General features: G+C 40.7%; 1 protein-coding gene across 2 annotated transcripts; it reads left to right on the top strand.

Moving 5' to 3' along the window:
* Positions 1-24064, top strand: STARD7 (StAR related lipid transfer domain containing 7). 2 transcript variants are annotated; one of them, XM_080813954.1, is made up of 9 exons: positions 1-379; positions 646-815; positions 10598-10806; positions 11140-11189; positions 12449-12559; positions 12640-12722; positions 13179-13278; positions 20104-20188; positions 20690-24064. In XM_080813954.1, the coding sequence occupies exons 2-9, from the start codon at positions 751-753 to the stop codon at positions 20872-20874; spliced, it is 888 nt and encodes a 295-aa protein (XP_080670080.1). In that variant the 5' UTR covers positions 1-379; positions 646-750; the 3' UTR covers positions 20875-24064. The 2 variants fall into 2 exon arrangements, with proteins under 2 accessions (XP_080670080.1, XP_080670079.1); XM_080813953.1 differs by having other exon boundaries at positions 1-815.
* The last annotated feature ends 1271 nt before the right edge of the window (positions 24065-25335 follow it).

Here is a 25335-nt window from a genome sequence, read left to right as displayed (position 1 = left end):
AGGTTGTGGGGGAGCAGTGCATGTGGCGGACGCGGAACGCCCGGGACCTCACCTGCTGCCTTGACCAAGCCGCCCACCTTGCTGCTTTCCAGGAGCTCTACTCTCCGAGCCCTGGCGCCGGCTTGAGGACGCCAAGGAGGCAGGGGCCAACGGGGCTGCCCGGCCGTCGGCCCGTAGGGTTCCCGGCCCGAGCTTACGAACGCCTCTTGCCGCGGTGGCGGGGCCATCCCCGCGGCTGTGCCATGACCGACTCTCTCCGCAAAGGGGACTCTTCCTCAGCGGTTGCTGCAGAGAGAGATGAAAAGCCTGTTAGATCGTGAGACGAGTTCGGGGTCGGCCAGTTAGGGGCACTTGGCCTCAGGCCGCCGCGACTTCCCGGGTTCGTTCCTTCTGCCCTGAGAGGGAGGCCTAGTTCGCCTCCGGGCGCGCGGCGGGCGCAGCGGCGGGGGGGTTGGGTAAGGGGGTCTGGGCGGGGCGCGCGCAGGCGGCATGTTCCTGCGGAGGCCGCCGGCCCTGGCCGCCTGGCTGGCGGGTGCGGCGGCGGCGGCGGCGGGGCGCGCAGGGGCGCGGGGCGGGGGCCTGCTCGGCCTGTTGGCCAATCAGTGCCGCTTCGTGACGGGCCTGCGTGTGCGGCGCGCGCAGCAGATCGCGCAGCTGTACGGCCGCCTCTACTCGGAGAGCTCGCGCCGCGTCCTCCTCGGTCGCCTCTGGCGCCGGCTGCGAGGCCGCCCTGGCCATGCCTCTGCTGTGATGGCGGCGCTGGCTGGCGTGTTCGTGTGGGACGAGGAGAGGATCCAGGAGGAGGAGTTGCAGAGGTGAGCTCTGCGGCGAGGTGGTTTCTGTTCGCTGGGGCGGGGGCCGGTCAGGTTGGGAGGTTGGCACGGCGAACCCTGGGGCCTGCCTTTTGGCTCAGTGTCTCCCGTTTACCCGCAGGTACTGGAAGTGGCGATGCAGTAACTTGTTCCTGTTTTAGCAAGACACGTTTTTTGTTGCCTCTTCGTGTTAATTTCACGTGTCGGGTTAGAAATAACGAAGAATACGTTAGCGTAGGAGGGAAGACTTTGAGTAGGGAGCGTGACACCAAAGAAATAACCTTGTAAAAATTAAATTAGATATTGAAGGCATGTAACCCATCGTTCACGTAATCTTTAACTCATCCAGAAAGGTGTAAACTCAAAACAGGTTTTAAATTTGACCTAAGGGTATGGTTATGCAATTACAAAATTACTTCATTCCTAATGGAATTTCGTGAGAAATGCCCGGAGAGCTCTTTTGTTATCGTGACTCTTTCGGCTGGAAGGGATTTTTGTCTTCCTCAGATAAACCAGGAGCCCAGTATTTTAACCTGCAAAAATTAGGCCAGATTTTTGCTGCTTTAGCGAGAACTTAGGAAATACTGTTTCATTAGGCTCTGAAATCACGCTGTCATCATCATCAAAACTTCTGTGAAAAAATGCAGTACCACTGATTGAATTTGTTAATCTGTGGTTTTTAAATTTGAGCCCTTACAGTTTTCAAGTAATCTCATGATTTAGCTCTGATTTGATCTAGCTCTTATTTACGGTGTCTTTGCATTTCCTTTTAACCGATACTCCTAAACTGCTCTTCCCTCCTCCTAAATTTGTTTCCTAATAAAATTTTATTTACAAAAATAGGCGGTTGGTCCTAGACTGTGGTTTTCTGATTTTTTTATTAGTAGATCTTATTAGTTTATATAGATTAGTAGATCAAAAATTTAGTAGTTAACAAATGTCCACCTTGAGGGCATAAATGCAATTTAAAGTTATAACAATCTTAGCCATAAATATTTTTTTTTTTTTAAGATTTTATTTATTTTTTTGACAGAGAGAGATCACAAGTAGGCAGAGAGGCAGGCAGAGAGGCAGGCAGAGAGAGGGAGAGAGGAGCAGGCTCCCTGCTGAGCAGAGAGTCCAATGCGGGACTCGATCCCAGGACCCTGGGATCACGACCTGAGCCAAAGGCAGCGGCTTAACCCACTGAGCCACCCAGGCGCCCAGCCATAAATATTTTAATGTAGCAAAGCATGATAGGTAGTTTGTCTAATTTCTGTTAGCATTTTGCAACTTGTCCATTGGTCTAATGAAACAGGCTCAGGTGTGAGAATATTTCTGGGAGGAAAACTTTTAAATTAAGAAATTATCAATTAACTTTGAATTTTCATTCTGTTTTTGATGATGAAATATCCATGTTTCACAGTAGTCAAGTTTGGGAGGAAAATTCCCTGTTGGATCTATTTAGGAGAGAGGAGAAAGACCATAAAAAGGGCTACCTGCTGTAAAGAGAGGGAAGATGTTTTGAGGTGGGAATTGAATAGTGTTGGGGGTCCATGTGGTAGATGACATTCTTTGATTTAGCTTACTTCGTGTGTTTTTATGGACAGTATATCCTGCAGCCTCTGTTTAGTAGGTCTGCCATTAGCAGGAGCTAGAGAAGAAAACAAGATAAAGAACAAATATGGTAAACATTTGAGTCAGTAGTACTATCCACGGTGGTAGAAAGAGACCAGTTGATGACTAGGCCCGGTATTCAGGTTCCCTTTCTTCCCTCTTTGGGCTATTTCTGAAACCTAGGGGCAGTTCAAACATTTTTTATTCTAATCCAACTCCTGAAGAGGTATAGCTTTCTGTTAACCCACTTGGGAATATCATAAACTCAGATTAAGGTCAGTCAGAACACTTAAGGTGCCTTTTTGATCTTCCAGAGTTGTTATTTAACAAAGGCTTTCGTTTATGATTTCTTTTTCCAGTTCAGGCCTGAATTCAGTCATATACTTAAAATTTGATGATGTATGGGGTGCCTGGGTGGCTCAGTGGGTTAAGCCTTTGCCTTTGGCTCAGGTCATGATCTCGTTGTTCTGGGATCCAGCCCCACATCCGGCTCTCTGCTCAGCAGGGAGCCTGCTTCCTCCCCCCAACTCTCTCTCCCTGCCTGCCTCTACCTACATGTGATCTCTCTCTGTCAAGTCAATAAATAAAATCTTTTAAAAAATTAAAAAAAAAAACTTCAAAAAAATATTTTGATGGTGTCCATTTTGAGGTTTAAAAACAAAAATGTTACCTTGCTAGGGTGACAAATACGCTGTTCAACTATATCTTGATTATAAAGTGGTTCTATAGGTTTCTCATGTTTCTAATATTTTGTCTCTTATTGAATAACTATTTTGGATTCAGATTAACTTTCTTTGCTTAAGTATTCAGTTTACTTTAAAGGAGCCACTGCTGTGGTTGTCGTAGCTAGTTTAGAAAATTTCAGATTTTGCTCTAGTGAAAGGATTTTGGGTGGCTTCCATAATAGAGCATGGTTGAATGTGCCTTGGGACAAGTGCATTTTTTTTTTCATTGTATAATGGAAGAAGAGCATGATTGTACCATGGCCACTAAATCACAGCATTTGGTTCTTCTGTGCTGTTTCTGTACCTTCTTGTCCTAGTACTTTCTTTGAATGTGTGCTTTAATGTGTTATATGTTTTACGTTATTTGAGTACTATTCAGAATGAAAAGAATAACTTTACTTTCAATTCTCTTGTGTTAAAGAACATCTTAACAAATAGGATCTCATTTATCTAGCAACAGCAAGAAAATCTGAGAAAAGAACTAATTTGTATAAAGTGATTTTGACTGACTGATGGGGACCAGGTGTAGAAATCCGGTCTTTTAATGCATGGTCTATGATTTTTACCCAATTGGTTTCACTTAAGTCCAAACAGAATTACTTTCAGTCAGTATTTTTGGTACAGAATCACTCGTTCTGTGAGCCCAGGGCAGATTTTATGGAAAAGATACAGTAGTAATTTTTTATTGCTTTTAAACATTAAAAAACAAAATTATAGAAGGGGTGCCTGGGTTGCTCAGTCGGTTAAGCATCTCTCTTTGGCTCTGGTCATGATCCCAGGGTCCTGGGATTGAGTCTTGCATCGGGGCTCCTTGCTCAGTGGAGGGTGGTCTTCCTCTGCCTGCTGTTCCCCTTGCTTGTGCATGCTCGCCCATGTACTCTCTCTCTCTCTCTCTCTGACAAATAAATAAATAAAATCTTTTAAAAAAAAGTTACAGGAACAAAAGGAGGAAGGAAGTTAAGAAATATGAAAGGCTCGGGGAAAATGTTCCATTAACCCCTCCTCTTTTTAAAAAAGTTACAGTCCATTGCTCCAGAAATTTGAGTAAATAAGTGCCAGTAAAATTTCACAAAGAAAATTCTTTCCCATTTTTGTCTCTCAGGGCATTTAGAACAATTTTAACTTTTCAGTATATTAGATAAACGATCAGCAAAAAATCCTTTTTCTTTTTTGCCACTGTCAAAGATTATTTACTGACATATCCTTCTTAGAGCATCAGAACTACATAAAATCTGACTTGAATTTTTTGACATTGTCTTCATTATTTTACCATTAACCAGTTGGCCCAGAATTGCAGTGAACTAGCTGATGTCTTGTATTTCTTGTGTCTCATGACAGGTATATTTGAAAGTCTCTACCTTTGACAGTACTTTGGAATTTAAGGAGGGGATTATGTGAAATGAGGCAGTTGTCTTGCTGGAATTACTAATTACAGGGATGGCTTCATTTGAATCATTTTGGACCTTTATATCAAACTCTGTATACTGATGGCAGGACCTCCTACATGAGCCAAAACTTGTTATACTTATTACTTTGTTTTAATTGTTCTATGCCTTCAGTTTCCATACCTCTCAGTCCAGCCTTTCTCACATATTGAAATGACTCTAGGTTTGGAGTAAGGGAAGTACTAGGTGTCTTGTCTTGATCCTCTTACTAATCTGCTGTTTCTATTTTGGGAATAATCTTTTTTGTCCTTTCTTATTTTTTAAGTCTCAGATAATAAGGTTTAGACACCCACTCTGTCCAAATAAGGATTTAGCACAGCAGGCTAAAGAGATGTATGGTGAGAGGTTTTCCTTTGTCCACATACATGATAGTGAGACACTTTGTGTACCTGTGTGCTAATTTGGTCTGTTCTGTCAGTATTTAGAAGCTGAGACCCTTCAGAGATTGTTGAATCAGAGACAAGAATCATTTGCATTTTATGATGCAGTCTTGCACTAGCATTTAGTTTGTGTTATTTCAAGAATGAATGTCATGGCCTGCACAAGACATTTTTCTCCCCCTCTGGGGATTTAGTCTCATAATTTTAATCAAGGGCACCTAGTGACCTTTAATTATATAGGAGAGGTTGATTAAGTAATGGGTCTGAAGCTCTCTACCACATTAGAAGGCCATTAAAAATATTGCATATAGTCATATAGTTTAATTTTCTTAAAATCTTATTACTATGTAGTTTTATGAGCCTCTGATGTACTTTTAATAAGGCATTTCTGCCCTTCTTCATTATGTGATAAGAATGACATGCAAGGGTGATGCTTAATTTTTATTGAAGAATGCCTTACTAGTCCTGAAAAGTTTCATAATTGGTGCCATGTGATGCCTGAATTGTTCTCTAAGCAAGTCTAGCTGTGGTTTTGCTTTTGCTTTCTCCTGAAAGATCCTATTGTGTATTGTAAAGTTCCTTCCCTATTTCTGTGTTTGCAGTGAATCCTGTTTTGCAGTTTTTAATTCAAATTAAAACTTTTAAAAAATGGTTATACTTTCTTAGAACATTAGTATAAATTGTACTGGCTAGGGTTTTTAGTTGGAAATGAAGCTGATACTGGTTGACTTAAGCTGAAAGGCATTAATCAAAGGGATTAATTAAAGGTGTTAGGTCACTCAGGGCATTGACAAGAAGGCCAGAATACAGGTTGGCCAGGAGAACAGCCAGGACCTGCTGTAGGGATAATCTCCTTAGGGCAGTGTTGCTCGTTTTATTTTCCCTAGATTGGTTGCACTGCTGGACACTCAGCTCCTTCAAGATCGCTGAGAATAATCTGCAAAAGATCCTGTGCCTTTCCTCAAGATTCATATCCTCTACCAGAAGTGTGTAATTAGCCTTACTTAAATTAGGTGCTGTTCTCTAACTGCTAGGGCTTGAGAGGGGACTGTATCCCACCTATTTTGGGAATAGGTGGGATACACCTCTCAAATATGAAAAGAAGATATTGGGCAGTCAAAACAACAAAATGTCCCCTGTATAAATACTTTCATCTAAGTCCAAAGTTTAAAATTCGGAGAAATGAAATTTTAGAGCCAATAGAAACCTTCAAAAAATAATGTCCTAACTTTGTAGGTGGAAAAAGAGAGGGCTTTACAGGTAAAACGACTTACATAAGATCACACAGCCAGTTGGCAGAGCCAGGACTAGAACTTTATAGTTTATAGTCACCATCACTTAGGGTTGCTCTAAACTTTTAATCTTGGGTTACCAGTATGACTTTGAATTTTTATCTGTTAAAATGTATGAATGTAATCTTTTAATAAGAATTTGAATTATTGGGGCCTACTTTCATTTTTACTCAATTTATTTAGTAAACATTTGAGTGCCTGAGGTTTACCAGGTACTTGCTAGGAACAGGGAATACGGATATGAAAGAGACTGATTCTGGGACATTAGGGAATTCATAGTTTAGTAAAAGAGGCAGATATAGAGATGGACTAATTACAATATAATGTGATATGTGTCTGTACAGAATTAAAGTAAATATATATGGTTAATTCTGCCTGGAAGTTAACCTTGAACTTTTGTTTTTTTGAAGGTTGAAGAGGAGTGGGCATTTTAGACAGAGTGTATTAGAGTTGGTGTCTTCTTCAGTCTTGAATAGCAGAAGTTGTATATGATATAGACAGCTAGCGATCTTTCTTTCCTAACTGCTGTTTTAGAGGTTAAGTGGAAAATACAAGCCATGGGGTTTTTTTTTTGTTGTTGTTGTTTTTATTTTTAAGATAGTATTTATTTGAGAGAGAGAATGAGAGGTGGGCAGAGGGAGAATTTTAACCAGGCTCCCTGTGGATAAGATTAAGATTCCCTCTCCCTCTCCTTATGCCCACCCACTCATGCTTTCTCTTTAGGGGGGAAAAAAAACCTTAAAATGTTTCAGATATAAAAAGACTTTAATGTGAATGTTACAAATGCAGTTACATATTTTTTAAAGAGCTTAAAAGGAGAGCAAGAGAGCACACATGCAGTGCCAGGGGGACCAGAACAGAGGGGGAGGGAGGGGGAGGAAGAATCCCAAAAAGACTCCCTGCTCAGGGCAGAGTCCTACGCAAGTCTCCATCTTAGGATGCTGAGATAAGATCTCAGCCAAACCAAGAGTTGGTTAAGAAACTGACTGAGCCACCCAGGCAGCCCCAAATATAGTTATATTTAAGAAATAAAATACTAGGGGCGCCTGGGTGGCTCAGTGGGTTAAAGCCTCTGCCTTCGGCTCAGGGTCCTGGGATCGAGCCCTGCATTGGGCTCTCTGCTCCGCAGGGAGCCTGCTTCCTCCTCTCTCTGCCTGCCTCTCTGCCTACTTGTGATCTCTGTCTGTCAAATAAATAAATAAAATCTTAAAAAAAAAAAGAAATAAAATACTATAGGTAAAGCCTCCTCTGTACCTTTACCCAGTCGAAATCTCCTCTGTCCCCCAGATTTTCTATCTCAGTTTGTTGTATTGCATTTCTTTCTATGTCTTTATATGTATTTGTCCCTAAAAGATATACACACAACACGAAGAATCTGGTATTATCTAGAATGTTTTAAAGCTTTAGGCAGTTCTGAACAAGATATTGACAAATGGAATCCAGTAATATATGAAAGGGAACAGGAACAGTGGGATTTATTTCAGGAAAGCAAGGTTAATTCATCATATAAAAATCAGTTTAGAGGTGCCTGGGTGGCTCAGTCAGTTAAGCAGCTGCCTGAAGCTCACTCAGGTCATGATCCCAGGGTCCTGGGATGGAGTACCGCATCCGGCTCTCCACTCCGCGGAGAGCTGCTTCTCCCTCTCCCTCTTCTGGCCGCTCTGCCTACTTGTGCTTTCTATCTCTCTCTCAAATAAATAAAATCTTTTAAAAAAAATCAGTTTAATACAATACCTTAATAGAATGAAGGACAAAACCACGTAATCCTCTCAGTATATGCAGAAAAGCATTTGACAGTTGAACCTCCTTTCATGGTAAAGGAAAATAAAAAGCATTCAAGATGATAAAAGACCTCTACAAAAAATACAGCTAACAGTTTAATGGTGAAAAACGGAAAGCTTTTCCCCTAAGATCAGGAATAAGACAAAGATGTCTGCTCTCTCCACTTCTGCAACATTGTACTCTATGTTTTTGCTGAAAACTACAGAAGATCATTGTAAGAAATTTTAAAACACATAAACGGGAAGTTCTGTGTTTATGTATTGGAAGACTTAATATTGTGAAGATAGCAATACTAGTCAAACTGATCTATAAATTCAACACAATCCCTATCAGAATCTTAGCACACTATTTTGTGCCAGTTGACAAGCTGATCCTGATACCTACATGGAAATGAAAGAGACCCAGAATGGTAAAATAAGTCTTAAAAAGGAGGACAAAGTTAGAGGACTCACTCTTTCTGATTTGAAAATTTAATACCAACCTGTAGTAGTTCAGATATGCCAATATCATATGATACTGGCATAAGGATAGATAATATAAATTGTTGGAATAAAATTGAGAATTTAGAGATAAACCCTAAACTTAATGGCCAGTTGATTTTCTACAAAAGTGCCAAGACAATTCAGTGGGGAAACAATAGTCTTCAGATGGCACTGGGACAACTGGAGGTACACATGCAAAGATAATGAATTTAGACCCCCTGCCTCACATCATACACAAAAATTAACTCAAAATGGATCAGAGTATAAACTAATATGAAGATACTTTTTTCCTAATACTAAAATTCTTAGTAGAAAATAACAGACATGACTCTCTATGACTTTGAATTAGGAAGTGATGGCTTCTTAGCTATAACACAGAAACATAAGTAATCAAAGAAAGTAGATGAATTGGACTTTATCAGAATTAAAGACTTTTATTCATCAAGGGTCACTATTAAAAAACTGATATTCTCCCACAGAATGGGAGAAAGGATTTATAAATCGTATCTGATAAGGGACTGTTACCCAGGGTATATAAAAACTCTTATAATTCAACAATAAAAAGACAACCCACCTTAAAAATGGGCAAAGATTTCAGTAGATATTTCTTCAGAGTAGATACACAAATGGCCAATAAGCACTTGAAAATATGCTCAGCATCATTAGTTACTGGGGAAATACAAATCAAAGACCACAATGAGATATACTTCTCACACCCACTAGAATTGCTAGAATGAGGAAAATAGTTATTGTCTAATAACAAGTGTCTGCAAGGATGTGAAGCAGTTAGAACCCTGTTATGAGTATAAAATGGTGCAGCTACTTTAGAAACTAATTGGCACTCCCTTAAAAGGTTAAAAATAGAGTTGCCATGACTCAACAAATCCACTCTTAGGAATCTGCTCAAGAGAACCGAAAACCTGTGTCTACAGAAAAACTTCTACACAAACGTTTATAGCATTATTATTCATAATAGCCAGAAAGTAGAAACAACCTAAATGCCCATCCCCTGATGAACGGATAAACAAATGTGAGATATCCATTAAATGAAATATTCAACTTAAGAGGGAACAAAGTAGACCATTAATCACCTTTGAAAATACGCTGAGTGAAAAAAGCCAGACACTAGAGACTATATGTTGTATGATTCTCTTTATATGAATTGTCCAAAATAGGCAGGTTCATAGAGACAGAAAATAGATTAGTGGTTGTCAGAGGTTATAGGGAGGCAGGACTGGGGAATGACTGCTGATGCATGTAGATTTTTGGGGGAGATGATGAAAATGTTATGGAATTAGTGTTGGTCACACAACCTTGTGAGTATACTAAAAAACATTGAATTGTAAAAAATTGTAAAAAAGCATGATTCTTAGGAATGTGAATTATATTTTTAAAAGAAGGGGAAAAATACGTAATTGTTTAAATTTTATAATCAACCCCTGAGGTTGGTCCTGTTATCCTCATTTTACAGATTAAGAATAGAGACTAGGGGCGCCTGGGTGGCTCAGTGAGTTAAGCCTCTGCTTATGGCTCGGGTCATGATTTCAGGGTCCTAGGATCAAGCCCCACATCGGGCTCTCTGCTCGGCAGGGAGCCTGCTTCCCCCCCTCTCTCTGCCTGCCTCTTTGCCTACTTGTGATCTCTCTCTCTGTCAAGTGAATAAATAAAATCTTAAAAAAAAAAAGAATAAAGACTAATGTTTTAGTTAATGAATGTTGTACTGGGATTCAAACTCAGGAACTTGAGTTTTCACTGCACTTTATACTCTTTTAAACCCACACCATTTTTTTAAAAAATTTTATTTCTTTATTGGAGAGAGAGAAACAGCACATGCGCACAAGCAGGGGGAGAGGCGTGGGGGGAGAGGGAGAAGCAGGCTCCATACTGAGCAGGGAGTCTAATGCAGGGCTCTATCCCAGAACCCGGAGATCATGACCTTAGCCTAAGGCAGACACTTTATCAACTAAGCCACCCAGGCGCCCCAACCCACACCATTCTTATACAAGTCCTTCTGTAGACATTTCATTTTACAGGATTGACTACAACCACCTGCACCATTCCTTTTGTGTTTCTCCTTTTGCAGATCCATTGATGAGATGAAACGGTTGGAAGAAATGTCACATATGTTTCAGCGCTCTGGAGTTGAACGCCACCCTCCAGAACCAAAATCACAGAGAGAAGGGAATGAAGATTCAGGGGGCAAAGAGCAACCATGGGAGATGGTGATGGATAAGAAACACTTTAAGCTCTGGCGGCGCCCAATTACAGGCACCCACCTTTACCAGTATAGAGGTGAGCCCAGCTTGGCTGCCTTGTAGGTTGTTCCATGATTGGCCAGATGTGCAGGACTTCTCTCTGTTAGTTCTGGTTGTTGCTCAGAAAATTTGCCATGGTTTTCTGTTTTTTGTTTTTCTTCTCCCAGATGACATGGATCTCAGTGTCTTCATTACTGTACTTTGCTGTAGGTTGTCTTTGTCTTACTTTGCTGCCCCAATATGACGTCTAGTTCCTGAATCTGCCTTTAAGATCTGTCAGTACTCTATAATTGAAATGCAGTTAAGCGATAGGAATAAGATGAGTGATGAGGGTGTGGCAGACATCTCTTGTTCTTCCTTGTCATTCTAGTTTTTGGAACCTACACAGATGTAACACCCCGGCAGTTCTTCAACGTTCAGGTGAGTAAATATTTCTTACCTGTTTGGAGCTTCTAATCCTAGAAGTCCACTTACCACTGTCCACATGAATAATTTCTTCAACTCAGGACATGCTTTCAGTACATCCATCTGTCTCTGTACTCTTCATCTGATCTCTGATAGCATCTGGGTAAACATTGGACTTACCATTCTTTCTCTGGTGGAATGAGCGCAGTTCTGTCCTCTCACAGGGCTGTTGGGAAGATTAAATAGAAGAATGTATTTGAGTGATTTTAGTATACTTTATAAGGTTTTATGGTTATTTTTTCCTAAATAATTCAAGGGCAGGTTCCGTATGTGGCCCTTTATTCCAAAATCCTTCAGTGTGTATTTCCTAAAATTAGACATATTCTCTTAACCATGGTGTCATTATCAAAGTCTATAAATTTAACATGGATGCAGCTCTTATATTATCTTCTGCTTGTATTGTGGTTTTTATCTATTGATGCAGTAATGTCCTTCATAGCATTTTCCTCTTCAGTACAGATCCAGTCAGATTTAGTAATCTGGAACATGTCCATAGTGAAGGTATTTATTTAATAAAGATGAAGACTGTCTCTTCAAAGACTGCTTTCTTTTGGGGGGAAATGTATGAAAAGGAGAGATGGGATCACCCAGAGTTCTATTAAAAAAATATTCTCCTTCTTGGATATTTCACTGTTTTGTCAGGCTTTCGGTAATTAATTGATCCATATAACATCCACTAGTAATATGCTAGTGCACATTTCCCCCGCCAAGCACTGAATTTTTGCCAGTTTACACTGAATTTTTGTTGGTTTGGATTTGTATGTGTCTGACTTTGAAATTCCCTACCTAGTAGTCATGCTAGAAATTAAAAAATATGTTACTTGCATTCATTTGTGTGAGGTGTCTGCTCATACTTTTGGGATTTTTGTCTGTTTAAAACTTTAAAAAATTGTTTTGCCTTTACACATACTATATTTTCCCTAGACATATCTATCACAGTATTTTTTTTCCTTAACATTCTGCTCTCCTTTGCCTTTTTTTTTTTTTTTTTTTTTAAGTAAGATTAATTTCAGGAAATGCTATTGGTCTGTAAGAAAGAATTTTAAAAGACTTATCTATAGTAAACACAGCCATGTCTTTCACATTTTGTCACTTTTAGGTTCAGTAACTGTTTCAGAATAAGGTCCTTGGGTCAGAGGTCCAAGAATCTGGAGAAGCTTTCTGCAACTTTGTTTTGGATTTCCTGGGTCTTCATATCTTTTTTCTTTCTGCAGCTGGATACAGAGTATAGAAAAAAGTGGGATGCCCTGGTAATCAAGCTGGAAGTGATTGAGAGGGATGTGGTTAGTGGTTCTGAGGTTCTTCACTGGGTAACCCATTTTCCTGTGAGTATTTTTATTACTGTTTTTAGTTTTGTCACATCCATTTGGGGCAGAACACTAATTCTGCCTATCCTTTTCTTTAGTATCCAATGTACTCGCGGGATTATGTTTATGTTCGACGGTATAGCGTGGATCAGGAGAACAATGTGATGGTGTTGGTGTCACGGTATGTGTGGTTTCCTGTGGCTCCTGCTCAGTTCCTTTAACTGTCCTTCAAATATGTCTGCTGGGAGTTTGCACGTTGTCAGTGCTGTTATGAGTGATGCTAGGACCCCATCCATCCCAGCTAGACCATTAGTGGGCTGTGACTGGTGACCACAGTTTGGGAAGATTGAAGGGATCTATGTAAGCTTTTCATTAAACCATTTCTTTAGTTCCTTTGTGTTGATAATTAAAAAAGGAACTGTTCTCCTCTTCAACACGAAGCCTCGTGAGCCAGGAATCACCAAGGAAACTCACTTGTTTTTAGAACTTAGTTTGTATTCATTCATTTTAGTGACTCTTCTGTTTTATTTTAAAAATTAGAGCCAGCTTTCTAGATTTTCCTCTTAAGTATAGCTCTCATGCTGTTTTCTTGTTTGTAGACATTACTGAGAGTTTCCTTAACTTTTCTCCTTACTAGTGCTGTGGAGCACCCTAGTGTTCCAGAGTCTCCAGAATTTGTAAGAGTCAGATCGTATGAATCCCAGATGGTTATCCGTCCCCACAAGTCATTCGATGAGGTGAGTTTTATATCATCCAAGAGATGATGTGTAGTGGCTTTGGATTTTTATCAAGGAATGCCTTTTGTCTGAACTGAGAAGGGCAGTGGTTCTCAAACTTGGTATGCATCAGAGTCTGCTGGAGCTTATTAACATACAGTGCTTGGGTATGGCCCAAGAATTCTCATTTTTAAGAAGTTCCCAGGTGAGGCTGATGCTCCTGGTTTGGGAACCACTGCTATAGGGTAACATACCTGGAAGATTCCCCAGGACAGAGTACTAATCACCCGCTGAATCCCGTTTGTGTGAGAGACAGGAGAAGACAATGGTCTGTCATTAGCATTCTTCAGAAGCTGAAGGGAGCACCTTTTCCATCAAAATTTCACCACCATTGGCAGAACACTTCAAACCTTTCTGGACTTTCGTTTCCTTATCTGTAAAATGAGAGCGTTAGAGTAATCCTCTCGGCCTTCTTTAAAATTCTGTTGACCTTTCTTTGAGAAGAATATTTTTCTCAGCTTAGGGAGTGTTGTTTTTTTTAAAGCCAAATTTGTGTTGAGTTTACATATTGATTTCACTGGTTGCTGTTTTAGTTGTATTTCACTTTATAAAGGCTTTATTTCTCCCCATTACTTTTATTTTTGAGCTATATGAACTGTGTGCTTTAGTATGGTTTTGTTTTCAACAAGTTGTTCTATTTATACTCCCTGAAGTGGAACTTCAAATATGACAGAAATGGTGGTTCATTTCAGTCACTGTGGTGTTAGACTGTTTTTTAACTGGGAGATTTGTGTGTTTACTTGCATGCTATTTTTAGAGCAGTGTTTTTCAAACCTGGGATTGCTACCCATTAATGGAAGACAAAATTAATTTAGTACATTATGATCAGCTTTAAAAAAAAAAGAATACGTAGAATAGAAATCATCCGAGTGTAACCATATTTCATGAGACTTCAGTTTTATAAGTATGTGTGAATGTGTGCGTAGGAGGCTGAGAGAGGGAACTGGTTTCAGTGCATAAAGGATTATTTACAGTGTGTTACAGTTAAAAATGTTTGAAAGTCCTTGCTTTAGAAGATAGAAAACAAGAAGCAAGGCTACTGTCCATGTCTTGTCTCCTTTAGGAGGGGGATCCTGGGTCAGGCTGAAGATAGTGTGGGAGGCCGAATTAGGCCTCACTTTTTCCCTTTATGTTGCTTTTGAAATTTGGACCTTGTGTATTTATTTCCTATTTGAGAAAAACTGAATTGAGTTCCAGCATTGCTACCTTTAGAAACTGTGACCCTGAAGCAGCTAAGGCATCATTTAGCACCTAGCAGAGTGTCTTGCATCTACGTAGGGACCCAATAAACAGTTTCTTTTAGCTGATTTGGGGTAACAATAAGAGTTATCTATATAGTTTTTTTAGTATATTTCTCACAAGCTCTTAAGAAAAAGGTAAGATTCGAGCTAGTTTTTTTGAAAAGGCAAACTGGAGAAAACAGGAAGTGCAGAGGACACGATATACCAAAGATGAAGACAGGAATGAGCCATGGATATGTTCAGAGACTCACCACTTAGAAAGGAAGGTTGAGATTAGGGAGGAGTGATCAATTACATTGACCATGTACAGAGAGTACTTGAGAATCAGGCAGCTGCATTTGGACTACGGGATGGAAAGTAGATCCTTGAGCCAAGGTATGGTGTTCATTTGTTTTACTTTTTTTTTTTTTTTTAATTTTTAAGATTTTATTTGTTTGACAGAGAGCACAAGTAGGCAGAGCTGCAGGCAGAGAAAGGTTGAAGCAGGCTCCCCGCTGGGAGCTGGATGGAGGCTTGATCCCAGGACCCTGGGGTCATGACCTGAGCCAAAGACAGATGCTTAACAGCTGTGCCACCTAGGCGCCCCTGTTTTACTTTTTATTAGGGAAAATTTAAAATGTATATGAAAGATAAAGAAGTAGAATAGTATAATGAACCTTCTGTATACATCCCCAGCTCCAACAGGGATCAACTCCTGGCTATACTTGTTTTATCTGTATCCTTTCTTATCTCTTTTTGCTGCTGTCCTGATTATTTTGAAGCAGTTTCTAGCTTTGCTATAAAAGAAACCATAGAAGAATTCTTCTATAGATACTTCAGTATTTATCTTGAAAAGAAAAGAGATTTTTGAAAACATAACCTCAGTGTCCTAATAATCCCTAATATCAAATAGTCTAGTTAGTGTTTGAATTTTCCTGATTGGCCATGAATTTTTTTGGGAGTTCATTTATTTGAATCAGGACTCAAGTATGATTGAGACACTGAAAATTTGTTCATAATATCTCTTGAGTCTTTTGAAGTCAGTCAGTTTCCCCTCCTTTTTTTCTTTCCCCCTCAATTGTATTTGTTGAAGAAGCAGGGTTCTTTGTCCTGGATCTTGATGATTGTGTCCTGGTAGTATCCATAGTGTCATCTAACATATTCCTATGTCTCCTGCCTGTCTTTGCTGGGTATTGGTAGCTACTGTTCAAACCTGAGGCTTAAATAAATTCCGGTTGGTTGGTTGTTTTGGGCAATACCATTTAATAGAAGGCAAGTGACGTTTGATTGTCTCTTTTTTTGTGAATTTAGAAATGATTGATTATTGCTGAGATCCATTATTTTATTAGTGGTATAACAAAATGCTGATTCTGTAATTTCTTTATTTCCACTTATTAAAATACATTAGGGAAAAAATTTCTCACTGTTTCTTTTCCTTTAGTTTACATAGGGAAGGGAAGTAAGAGAAGGTTGATTTGTTTCCTTTATTTATGAGTTGCAACATAATGAATTGGTTCTTTCAACCAAGAATCCTCCAAAGGTTAAGTTTTGGTTTTGTTTTAAAGAAATACCATTAGTCTTTGCTATAGAAGAACCAATTGAAGACTTAAATAGATATTTCAGTTATTTTATTTGTAATTTTTTTATTTTTTTTATGTTTTTTTAACATGTTTTTATGTTTTTTTAATGTGTTTGGTTAGTTTTAATCCATTACAGTTATTCTTTTTTTTTAAGATTTTATTTATTTATTTGACAGACAGAGATCACAAGTAGGCAGAGAGGCAGGCAGAGAGAGTGTGGAAAGGAAGCAGGCACCTGCTGAGCAGAGAGGCCAGTGTGGGTCTTGATCCCAGGACCCTAGAATCATGACCTGAGCCGAAGGCAGAGGCTTTAACCCACTGAGCCACCCAGGCACCTCTCCATTACAGTTACTCTTTTTTTTTTTTTTTTAAGATTTTATTTATTTATTTGACAGATCACAAGTAGGCAGAGAGGCACACAGAGAGAGAGAGAGAGGGAGAGAGAGGAAGGGAAGCAGGCTCCCTGCAGAGCAGAGCAGAGAGCCCAACGTGGGGCTCGATCCCAGGACCCTGGGATCATGACCTGAGCTGAAGGCAGAGGCTTTAACCCATTGAGCCACCCAGGCGCCCCACATTACAGTTATTCTTATCAAGACTCAGATTGTCCCAGTTTGGGCCATTAGGAGCCTCCTATTAACTGGCTTAAGTTCTTTTGACTTGAGCACAGGGGTTCTCGTTTTCTGGTGTTATAAGATGTCCCAGGTTCATCTTGTAAAGTTTTAGTTGTAAACCTGGAAATTAGCATTTCTTTTAGGGAGCCCTGGTTCCTTTTAAGATGTCATTTAAATTAAACCAGATTTGGTGAAGCATGTGACTCCTGATCTTCAGATTGTAAGTTTAAGCACCTTGTTGGGTATAGAGATTACTTAAAAATAAAATATTTAGGGGTGCCTGGATGGCTCAGTCAGTTAAGTATCCAACTCTTTTTTTTTTTAAGATTTTATTTATTTATTTGACAGACAGAGATCACAAGTAGGCAGAGCAGCCGGCTGAGGGAGAGGGGGAAACAGGCTCCCTGCTGAGCAGAGAGCCTGTTGCGGGGCTCGATCTCAGGACCCTGAGATCATGACCTGAGCTGAAGGCAGAGGCTTTAACCCACTGAGCCACCCAGGCGCCCCTAAGCATCCGACTCTTGATTTTGGCTCAGGTCGTGAGATTTAGCCTGGCATCAGGCTCCCTGCTTAGTAGGAAGTCTGTCTACTTCAGGTTCTCTCTCTTTCTGTCTCAAATAAATCTTAAAAAATAAAATTAAAATTTTTTAAAAATAAATACCAGAACTTGGCTTCTAGGAATACTCATAGCTATTGGCTTGTTCATTGTCTTTAGACCTTTTCAGAGGCTAGAACTAAGTAATGCTACTTATTTGTTTTAAAGATAAATCTTAAGGTGCATGCTAATATTTTTAATTCGTATTTCAGACTGGAGAGGTTTTTAAAATTTATTTATTTATTAAGATTTTATTTATTCATTTAACAGAGAGAAAGTGAGAGAGGGAACACAGGCAGGGGGAGTGGGAGAGGGAGAAGCGGGGAGCCCAATGCGTGGCTCAAACCCAGGACCCCGGGATCATGACCTGAGCTGAAGGCAGACTCCTAATGACTGAGCCACCCAGGTGCCCCTGGAGAGTTTTTATTTATATTTTGTATCTTACATCAATCATCTTTACCTGTGCTGGAAAATTCAACTCTCAATTCATCACCAAAACATAACTACTCATTTGCTTTAATCTGAAATACACACACACCAGCCTCAGGATAATACACCAAGATCACTAGTGATGTGGTGATTTAAAATTTGTATTTTTTTATCCTTAGGATGTGTACACAGTGTACAAAATACTGAGTTTTAAAGTTACTTGAAATAGGTGCTCTCTTTGTGCTCTTTCCTGCTGACTCAGTTCATAGTTAGGTTCCCTATTTTCTATTTTGCTTTTGGTTTTTAGATATTTTTAAATTTAATTTTGTTTTATTAAATTATGAAAAAGTTTATGCTCCTGAAGTCAAATGTATAAAATAAAAACTGTTCAGAGTGATTTTGTTTTTATCCCTGTTCCTCCCTTCATCCAGTGGGTAATCATTGTTTTTGTTTGGTTTCCTTTTTTAAAATATAAACAGTGGTGGGTGAGAACCCAGGTCTCTTGACTTCCCAGTCTGTTTTATGGGAAGAATAAAGTCTTTTATATGTATTAACTCATTTAGCCTTAAAGCCAGCCTTTGTGGTGGATACTGTTGTTTCCACTATACAGGTTTTACCTCTCCTTTATATTTTTTCGTAAGATTTTATTTATTTATTTGTCAGAGCACAAGCAGAGGAAGTGGCAGGCAAAGGGAGAAGCAGTCTTCTCTCTGAGCAAGGAGCCCAACACAGGACTCAGACCCAGGACCCTGGGATCATGACCTGAGCAAAAGGCAGATGCTTAACCAACTGAGCCCCAGGCATCCCTCTCCTTTGTCTTTACTTTCATAGTATTCATTTGGTATCTTTTATTAGTTGAAAGCTCATGAGGGCAGGGACTGGCACATTTTTGTTTGCTCTAAGTACCTAGCACAGTGCCAGACATGAAGCAGACATACATATATTTATTTATTTTTAATATATTTTTTAATGAATATATTTGACGGAGAGAGCGAGCACAAGCAGAGGGAGAGGGAGAACCGGGCTCTCTGCTGAGCAGGGGGCCCGATGCAGGGCTAGACCTCAGGACTGTGAGATCGTGACCTGAGCCAAAGGCAGTCACTTAAGTGACTGAGCCACCGAGGTGCCCCTGAAGCAGACATTTAAATACATGTTGAGTAAATAAATAAAAGATTACACGGTTCATGGCGGGGGGGGGGGGGAAGATTGGACTTTGGAGTAAAAAGCATGGGAATTTAAAGTGTAGTTCTACCACCTGGAGTTGTGGCCAGTCTGCTTTAAACAGTGCGGACATAAAAGTGGTTATCTCTAACTCCTTTGTGTGGAGCATAATTGGTACAGATCTCTCCTAGGATCAAGACCCCTGGAAATCTTAATCCCCTGTCCTTCACTGTAATAGGCAGTGAGAGGGCTGAGCCAAAAAAGAGTGGGTGCATAGGCCCTGCAGTCAGAATTTTGGGTTTATCTTGGCTTCATTGAGTATGTAGGTGACCTTGGGCAAAGTTACTTCTTAGTGCTCAGTTTCTTCCTCTGTTAAATGAGGTAACAGTACCTACATTATAGGATTGTTCCAAGTTGGAAGCATTTCACCATTAAGTGCTCTATAAATGTTTGCTGTTATTAGTCATAGTAGTAGTAGAGTTCATATCATTTTGGTAAAGATTAAGACCTTTGACTATTTGAAGATATGTGTTGGAATTTTCAAGACCAACCCACATTTGAAAATTAGCTAGAAGGACTCATAGGATTTAGCATATAGTTGTACTCATGACTCAGATGTATATAGTCATGTAGTAAGGACACACACCTGCATCATAGGGAAGAGACAGGCAGAGTCTAGGAATCCACATGTAGGCTTCCTCCTGCTCGCTCTCCTGTGAGAGGTCACACGGAGTACATTCTCCTTCCAGCAACAAAAATAGAGCAACATGTTTGTGATGTTTCTGCCCAGAGAAGCCCATGAGAGGTCAGCACCCAAGACTTTTACTGAGGGCTGGTTACATGGGGATACTTTTCATAGCACATACCAAATTCCAGATGCACCAGAAAGAAAGCAGGTATTCAGCATAAACTGTAGTGTTTGCATGAACAGACAAGACACATGGGTCACTCTTACCAGTTAATTGTTGACTGGGAATACTTGGAACCAAGTTCCCAGACAAGACCCGAGTGCCAACCTTGTAGGCTGGCCTTTCTATGGATAGCAACCTATGCAGTCCTCAGTATTACTCCTTTTTTGCATAGGGTAAAAAATTGACACTGTCTGCTCCAGAATCAGATTGTGATTATTCTGTGGTACTTGATATGGAAGCTATTATGGTGGGTAATTTTTTGCTGTTTTTCTTTCCCAGAATGGCTTCGACTACTTGTTGACATACAGTGACAATCCCCAGACTGTGTTTCCTCGCTACTGTGTTAGTTGGATGGTTTCCAGTGGTGAGTGGGTACTTGTATACAGGGCCTGGGACCTGGGCTAAGCATTTTGTTTTTCTCTAGCTCTAAGTGGCAAGCAAGAGGATTAGTGCTTGTCTCATGGGAGCACTATTGGGGAAATTAAACATCCTTCCAAGCCCATTCTTGAATATTGCAAAGATATTGAGGCCTCCTGCTAGGCTTTGGTAGGATGAATATTGTGGAAGGATGTTGGAAAGATGAATATAGTTTCAGAAAGCAACATGTGCCCAGAAGGGAGTTTTGAGAACATTTGCTTAATTCCTTAAATATGGACTTTGTACATTAATGCACTTAAATATTTTTTTCTTTTTAGATACATTTAGATACATTTTAGGAGGCAACTATGACTCACAGGTTGTTAATCAGGCTGTGATCTCTATAAGAAGGAATTGGCTCCCTGCCATGAAAGAAATAGGCCATCTAATTTTGACCCTATTGTTGGTTTGTATTTCAGCCTACCCAAATTTCCCTCTCTCCCACCAGGCATGCCAGATTTCCTGGAGAAGCTGCACATGGCCACTCTTAAAGCCAAGAACATGGAGATCAAAGTAAAGGACTATATCTCGTCTAAGCCTCTGGAAACCGGTGGTGAAGCCAAAGCTACCACTCCATCTTCCGAGCGGAAGAATGAGGGTAGTTGTGGCCCTGCCCGGATCGAGTATGCTTGAAAAGCTTTGGGATAAGAAATGACAGGCTGCTTCTAGCCCTGTCTCGGTCTCTTATCTGCTACAGAATGGGGACATGTATTAGAAGGCATCTGCTGTAACTGCCAGTGCAAGATAACTCAGTAACTGGTGTCCGATTGCATTCAGAGCCCTTACTGCTCTTTATCAGAACAGAAGAAGGAGGCATCCATGGGGGCGTTGTCATATTCTCAGGCCAAGCATCTTGCAATTCAGTATTTCACTGAGCTAATCTGGAACAAACCTCTCACCTCAGGCCAGAAGGGGACAACTTGTTTTTGCTTCCTTTGAGTAGTTTCCTCTGCCAACATTCCAGTTCCCACCATCGGTTCTGCAGCACTTGGGATTTCCTTCAGTTCTGAAGGTCCAAATGGAAAGTGCAGTTGGCTGGTTGAGTCTTCAGTGAGGGGGCATTGGGAGTGTTCTTGGTAACAGTTCTAGTGTTGAATGGATGTGAACTGTTGTTTGGCAGTGTAAGTGCCTTGTCCTCACCCTGCTTATATCTTTAGGGACATCAAGTTTGTACCAAGAAATTTTCTCTCTGCCTCCCAAATACCACCCCATTGACTTGGCCCTACCCAAAGCAGTTTCCTTTGCATTGGCCAGTTCTTCTGTATTCATGCACTGTATGTATTTGGATCATCGCCTCCTTCCTTAGTTCATTCACCAAGAACACTGGGAAATGAGTCCTTTCAGATGGTAGCTTTCTGTGTTATCAGTGTTTCGATAGGGTTAACGGCGATGCTCAAAAACATCACACTTTAGGGTTGTTTTTTTTAACCTTTGTGTCAAGTAGGAATTGGGAAGTGGAATAGGATTTCTCCATCATCCCACTGTATAGATTCAGGCATTATTTTTACACTTTAGGTTTGACTGGATGTTGAGGACTTGTCCATCTTGGAACGCTAAAGGCAGAGGAATGGGGGTTGGGCCACTCCCTTGTAGCTCTCAGAGCTGTAGCCAAGCCATGTGAACAAATAGATGTAATCTTTCCCCAAATACTAATATAATGGGGATGTGGTTTACGTGAACCTCTTGTTCCTCTGAAAAATTTTTCTTCCTCTCTTCAGAGTTAAAGTGAAAGCAAACTATGCTGTTTGGGTAAAGTCACAATCAGATGTTATCAGTTTGGCCTTCTTGATTTTGCTTTGGTCACGCTGCAGTCTGACAGGAGAATAGGGATCAAGTTTTCAATACTCCCTCCTCTTTTTCCCCCACAATTTTAAATGGCTGGATTTTCCCCTTTTTTCCCACTTGCTATCCTTTGATGTTGAAAAGGGGATCTAAACCTCAGACTGACTTAAACCCCTCGACTTTTTTGTTGCCTGTTAAGTTTTGTGCCAAGGAAATGACTATCCCCATCTTTCATGTCTTGCCTTCTCTGAGTGGTTGGCAGAACAGAGAGATACGTCGAGCAGTTCCAGCTTCTTTTTCATTGATCATTTCTCTCTTCTCATCTCCAGGACTTGACAGAAGCCAGGGAAGGTTTCTCTGGGTTACGTCTGAACTTAGCTCCTGTGATTGTTGGGACATGGATGGGTGTGAGCAAGAATGTATGAATGCACAGGTATTAAGGAGCTGTGTTGCTCATGTTCTCATTTTTGGCAACTTGACTCTGTACTTGGGGTTGGTCTGTACGGTTACTTATGTCATTGTAATGATTTCACTTCTAACTGTGACATTTTTATCAAATGTGTGAATAAATATATAAAGATTGGTACAAAAGAGTGTTTGTCTTTGGACCTATGGTGGTGGGAAATCTTGTATATTGGGCTTATTGTTTCTTCCTGATCGGAAAGTTGAAGACTGTTTCTACTTAGGGTTGACAGGTGGAAGTACCAGGATGTGGTTTTCCTTGGGTAGGGGCTGGCACACAACTGACCACTTCACCTTGACCATCAGCCCTTCCCAGGTGACCAGTTTGGCAACTGAAAACTATTTCCACTTCCTTGTCTTGATCTGATCTATTAACCCATATCCTTTGCTTTTAAAGAAGGATCAACTTGAGGAAATAGTGTTTGAGCTTTGCTGATGGTGAAACTTGGGAGGAAGCCAGGAAGGGAGAGGATTTGAGCAAGCCAGGTGTAGTGTAGGAGGCAGACCAGGGCTCTGGCTGGAGAGTGAAGTTGGTGAGCTCAAACCAGACTTGACTTGGTGGGAAGTAGGGACAAACTGGAGTGTGAGTTTGTTGCAAGGCAGTTGATACATTAGAGACACTTAAGAGCATAACCTGAATTTTGAGTTTATTCTGCCTGTGGGAAACAGTAGGTGAACAAAATGTACACCTGAACTATTAAAACTCTTCAAATTATTCTAAGATAGTCATTGTAAAGGCATCTGTACTTGTCGATTACTTCTTAGACATTGTAATGCTTATGGGTGTACATGTGTCTGTATAACCTTAAATTTGGAAAGTTGGTGCTTCTGGCCTCCGTCCTGCTGCAGAGGCCTGTCCGTGCACGTGGCATCCCTGACGTGGTTCTCTAGGCTCTGTATTAACACTTCCACTGAAAAGTACCTGAGTTCTGAGAGCAACATTTCCATTGTTGGACAGCTCTTTCAAGAAGTTCTTTACGTGGAGACTAAATACGCCACCTCAACGTCTACCAGTGGGTCAAGCCCTGTCTTTGGAGCGACACAAGGAAAACGTTTCCATGGAATAGTACTTCACATTCTTGAAGGCAGTGTTCATCTGACCCTAACCTTTTCCCAGGCTTTATGTCACCAGCAGCTTCAAAAGCCCACCCAACTCTATTTTGAAAATTGAAAGTAATAAAACCTTGTATACTATTTCCCTGCCATTGCTGGTTGTTAACTTGCTATGGTGTGTGCTTTGTCTTTATATATACACTTTGCTGTGGATTGAACTGTGTCTCCCTAAAATTCATATGCTGAAGTCCTAATTCATATCCTAAGTCCAATGTAATAGTGTTGGAGATGGGGCCTTTGGGAGATTATTAGATTTAGGTGAGGTGGTGAGGGTGGAACCCTCCATGATGGGATTAATCTGAGAAATACCAGAGGTTTGCTTGTTCTCCCTCTCCACCATTGTGAGGACACAAGCTGTTAGCAAGCCAGGGAGAGTGTTCTCACCAGGGACAGAATTGGGCAGCATCTTGATCTTGGCCTTTTAGCATCCCAAACTGTAAGAAATAAAGTTGTGTTGTTTCAGCTACCCAGTCTATGGTATTTTGTTACGGTAGCCTGAGTAGTTTTCATGACCTTTTGAAAATAAGTTGGAAACATCATAGTATTTCACCCTAAACACGAGCATGCTTTTTTACAATAACAATGTTCTTTGTAACCATAGTAACTAGTAGCACATAAACAACATACTATCTAATATTCTTTTTTTTGAAGATTTTGTTTATTTGACAGAGCCACAGTGAGAGAGGGAACACAAGCAGCGGGAGAGGGAGAAGCAGGCTTCCTGCCGAGCAGCGAGCCCAATGTGGGGCTTGATCCCAGGACCCCAGGATCATGACCCGAGCCGAAGGCAGGCACTTAACAACTGAGCCACCCATATCCTTTGTTTTTAACAAATTATTTTTTAGAGAGTATGAGTAGAAGGGGCAGAGGGAGTTTTAAGCAGACTCCATACTGAGTGTGAAGTGAGATTTGGGGCTTGATCTCACATTCCTGAGCTCATGACCTGAGCTGAAACCAAGAGTCAGATGCCTAATGGACTGTGTCACCCAGGTGTCCCTTAATACCTAATTTCAGTTCATATTAAAGTTTACCCAGTTGCCCCCCAAATGACTTACAGCACTCCTTCCCCCACCAAATCCAGGATCCAATTAAGTATGCTGTGTTGGGTTAGTAGCTAAGCAGCTAAGTCAAAAGCCTGCCCTTCATTTGTAATATAGCTTCCTGGGTGCTTCAGACAGTATGGTGTAGTGTGGTTCTCAAACTTGACTGCACCTGGGAGCTTTGAAAATTCCCATGCCACGGTCTCACCCCCGACCAATTACATCAGTATTGCTGAATGTTAATGCAATCAAAAGAAAAAAAAGGCTACAATCTCTTGATCTGCACATTTGAATATGGGCTAAGGTGTCATTAACTTGTCCCCAGTCTTGTCACACTGTGGCTTATGTTGGGCTTGGGATCAACTAATAACAACCACCCTTACTGAACACTTGTGGGCCGGACACCACCCCTCATGATTTTGTGCAGGATCCCATCTAATCCTACCACAGCCCTTTGAGTTAGTAGCTATCCTTGTTTTAGAAGCAAGGAAATGCCATTAGAGGTTAAGGAATTCTCTTGCTCAAGGACCCACAGGAGGTGACAGAGCCAGGAAGCAAGACCTGGCTTTGAGCTCTCCCAAAGAACCCTCTAAGCAGCATGTCTTCATACTTAGGTTAGTTTCTCGTAAATACTGTCATGCTAGATTCCTTCCCAGGGTGGCTGGCTGACTTGGGAACCTGGATCATGGACTTCCTT

This window comes from Martes martes (genome assembly GCF_963455335.1).
Source record: "Martes martes genome assembly, chromosome: 9".
Classification (NCBI taxonomy): Eukaryota; Metazoa; Chordata; class Mammalia; order Carnivora; family Mustelidae; genus Martes; species Martes martes.
Note: the sequence above shows the minus strand (reverse complement) of the source record. Positions and strands in the feature narration are given on the sequence as shown.

What these genes read in the sequence shown, in the direction of transcription:
- STARD7 (XM_080813953.1), top strand. Translation starts at nt 490, where the DNA reads ATGTTCCTGCGGAGGCCGCCGGCCCTGGCCGCCTGGCTGGCGGGTGCG. An exon ending in CCACCTTTACCAGTATAGAG is followed by an intron (nt 10,807 to 11,139) that starts GTGAGCCCAGCT and finishes TTGTCATTCTAG; the next exon opens with TTTTTGGAACCTACACAGAT. An exon ending in GTGATGGTGTTGGTGTCACG is followed by an intron (nt 12,723 to 13,178) that starts GTATGTGTGGTT and finishes TCTCCTTACTAG; the next exon opens with TGCTGTGGAGCACCCTAGTG.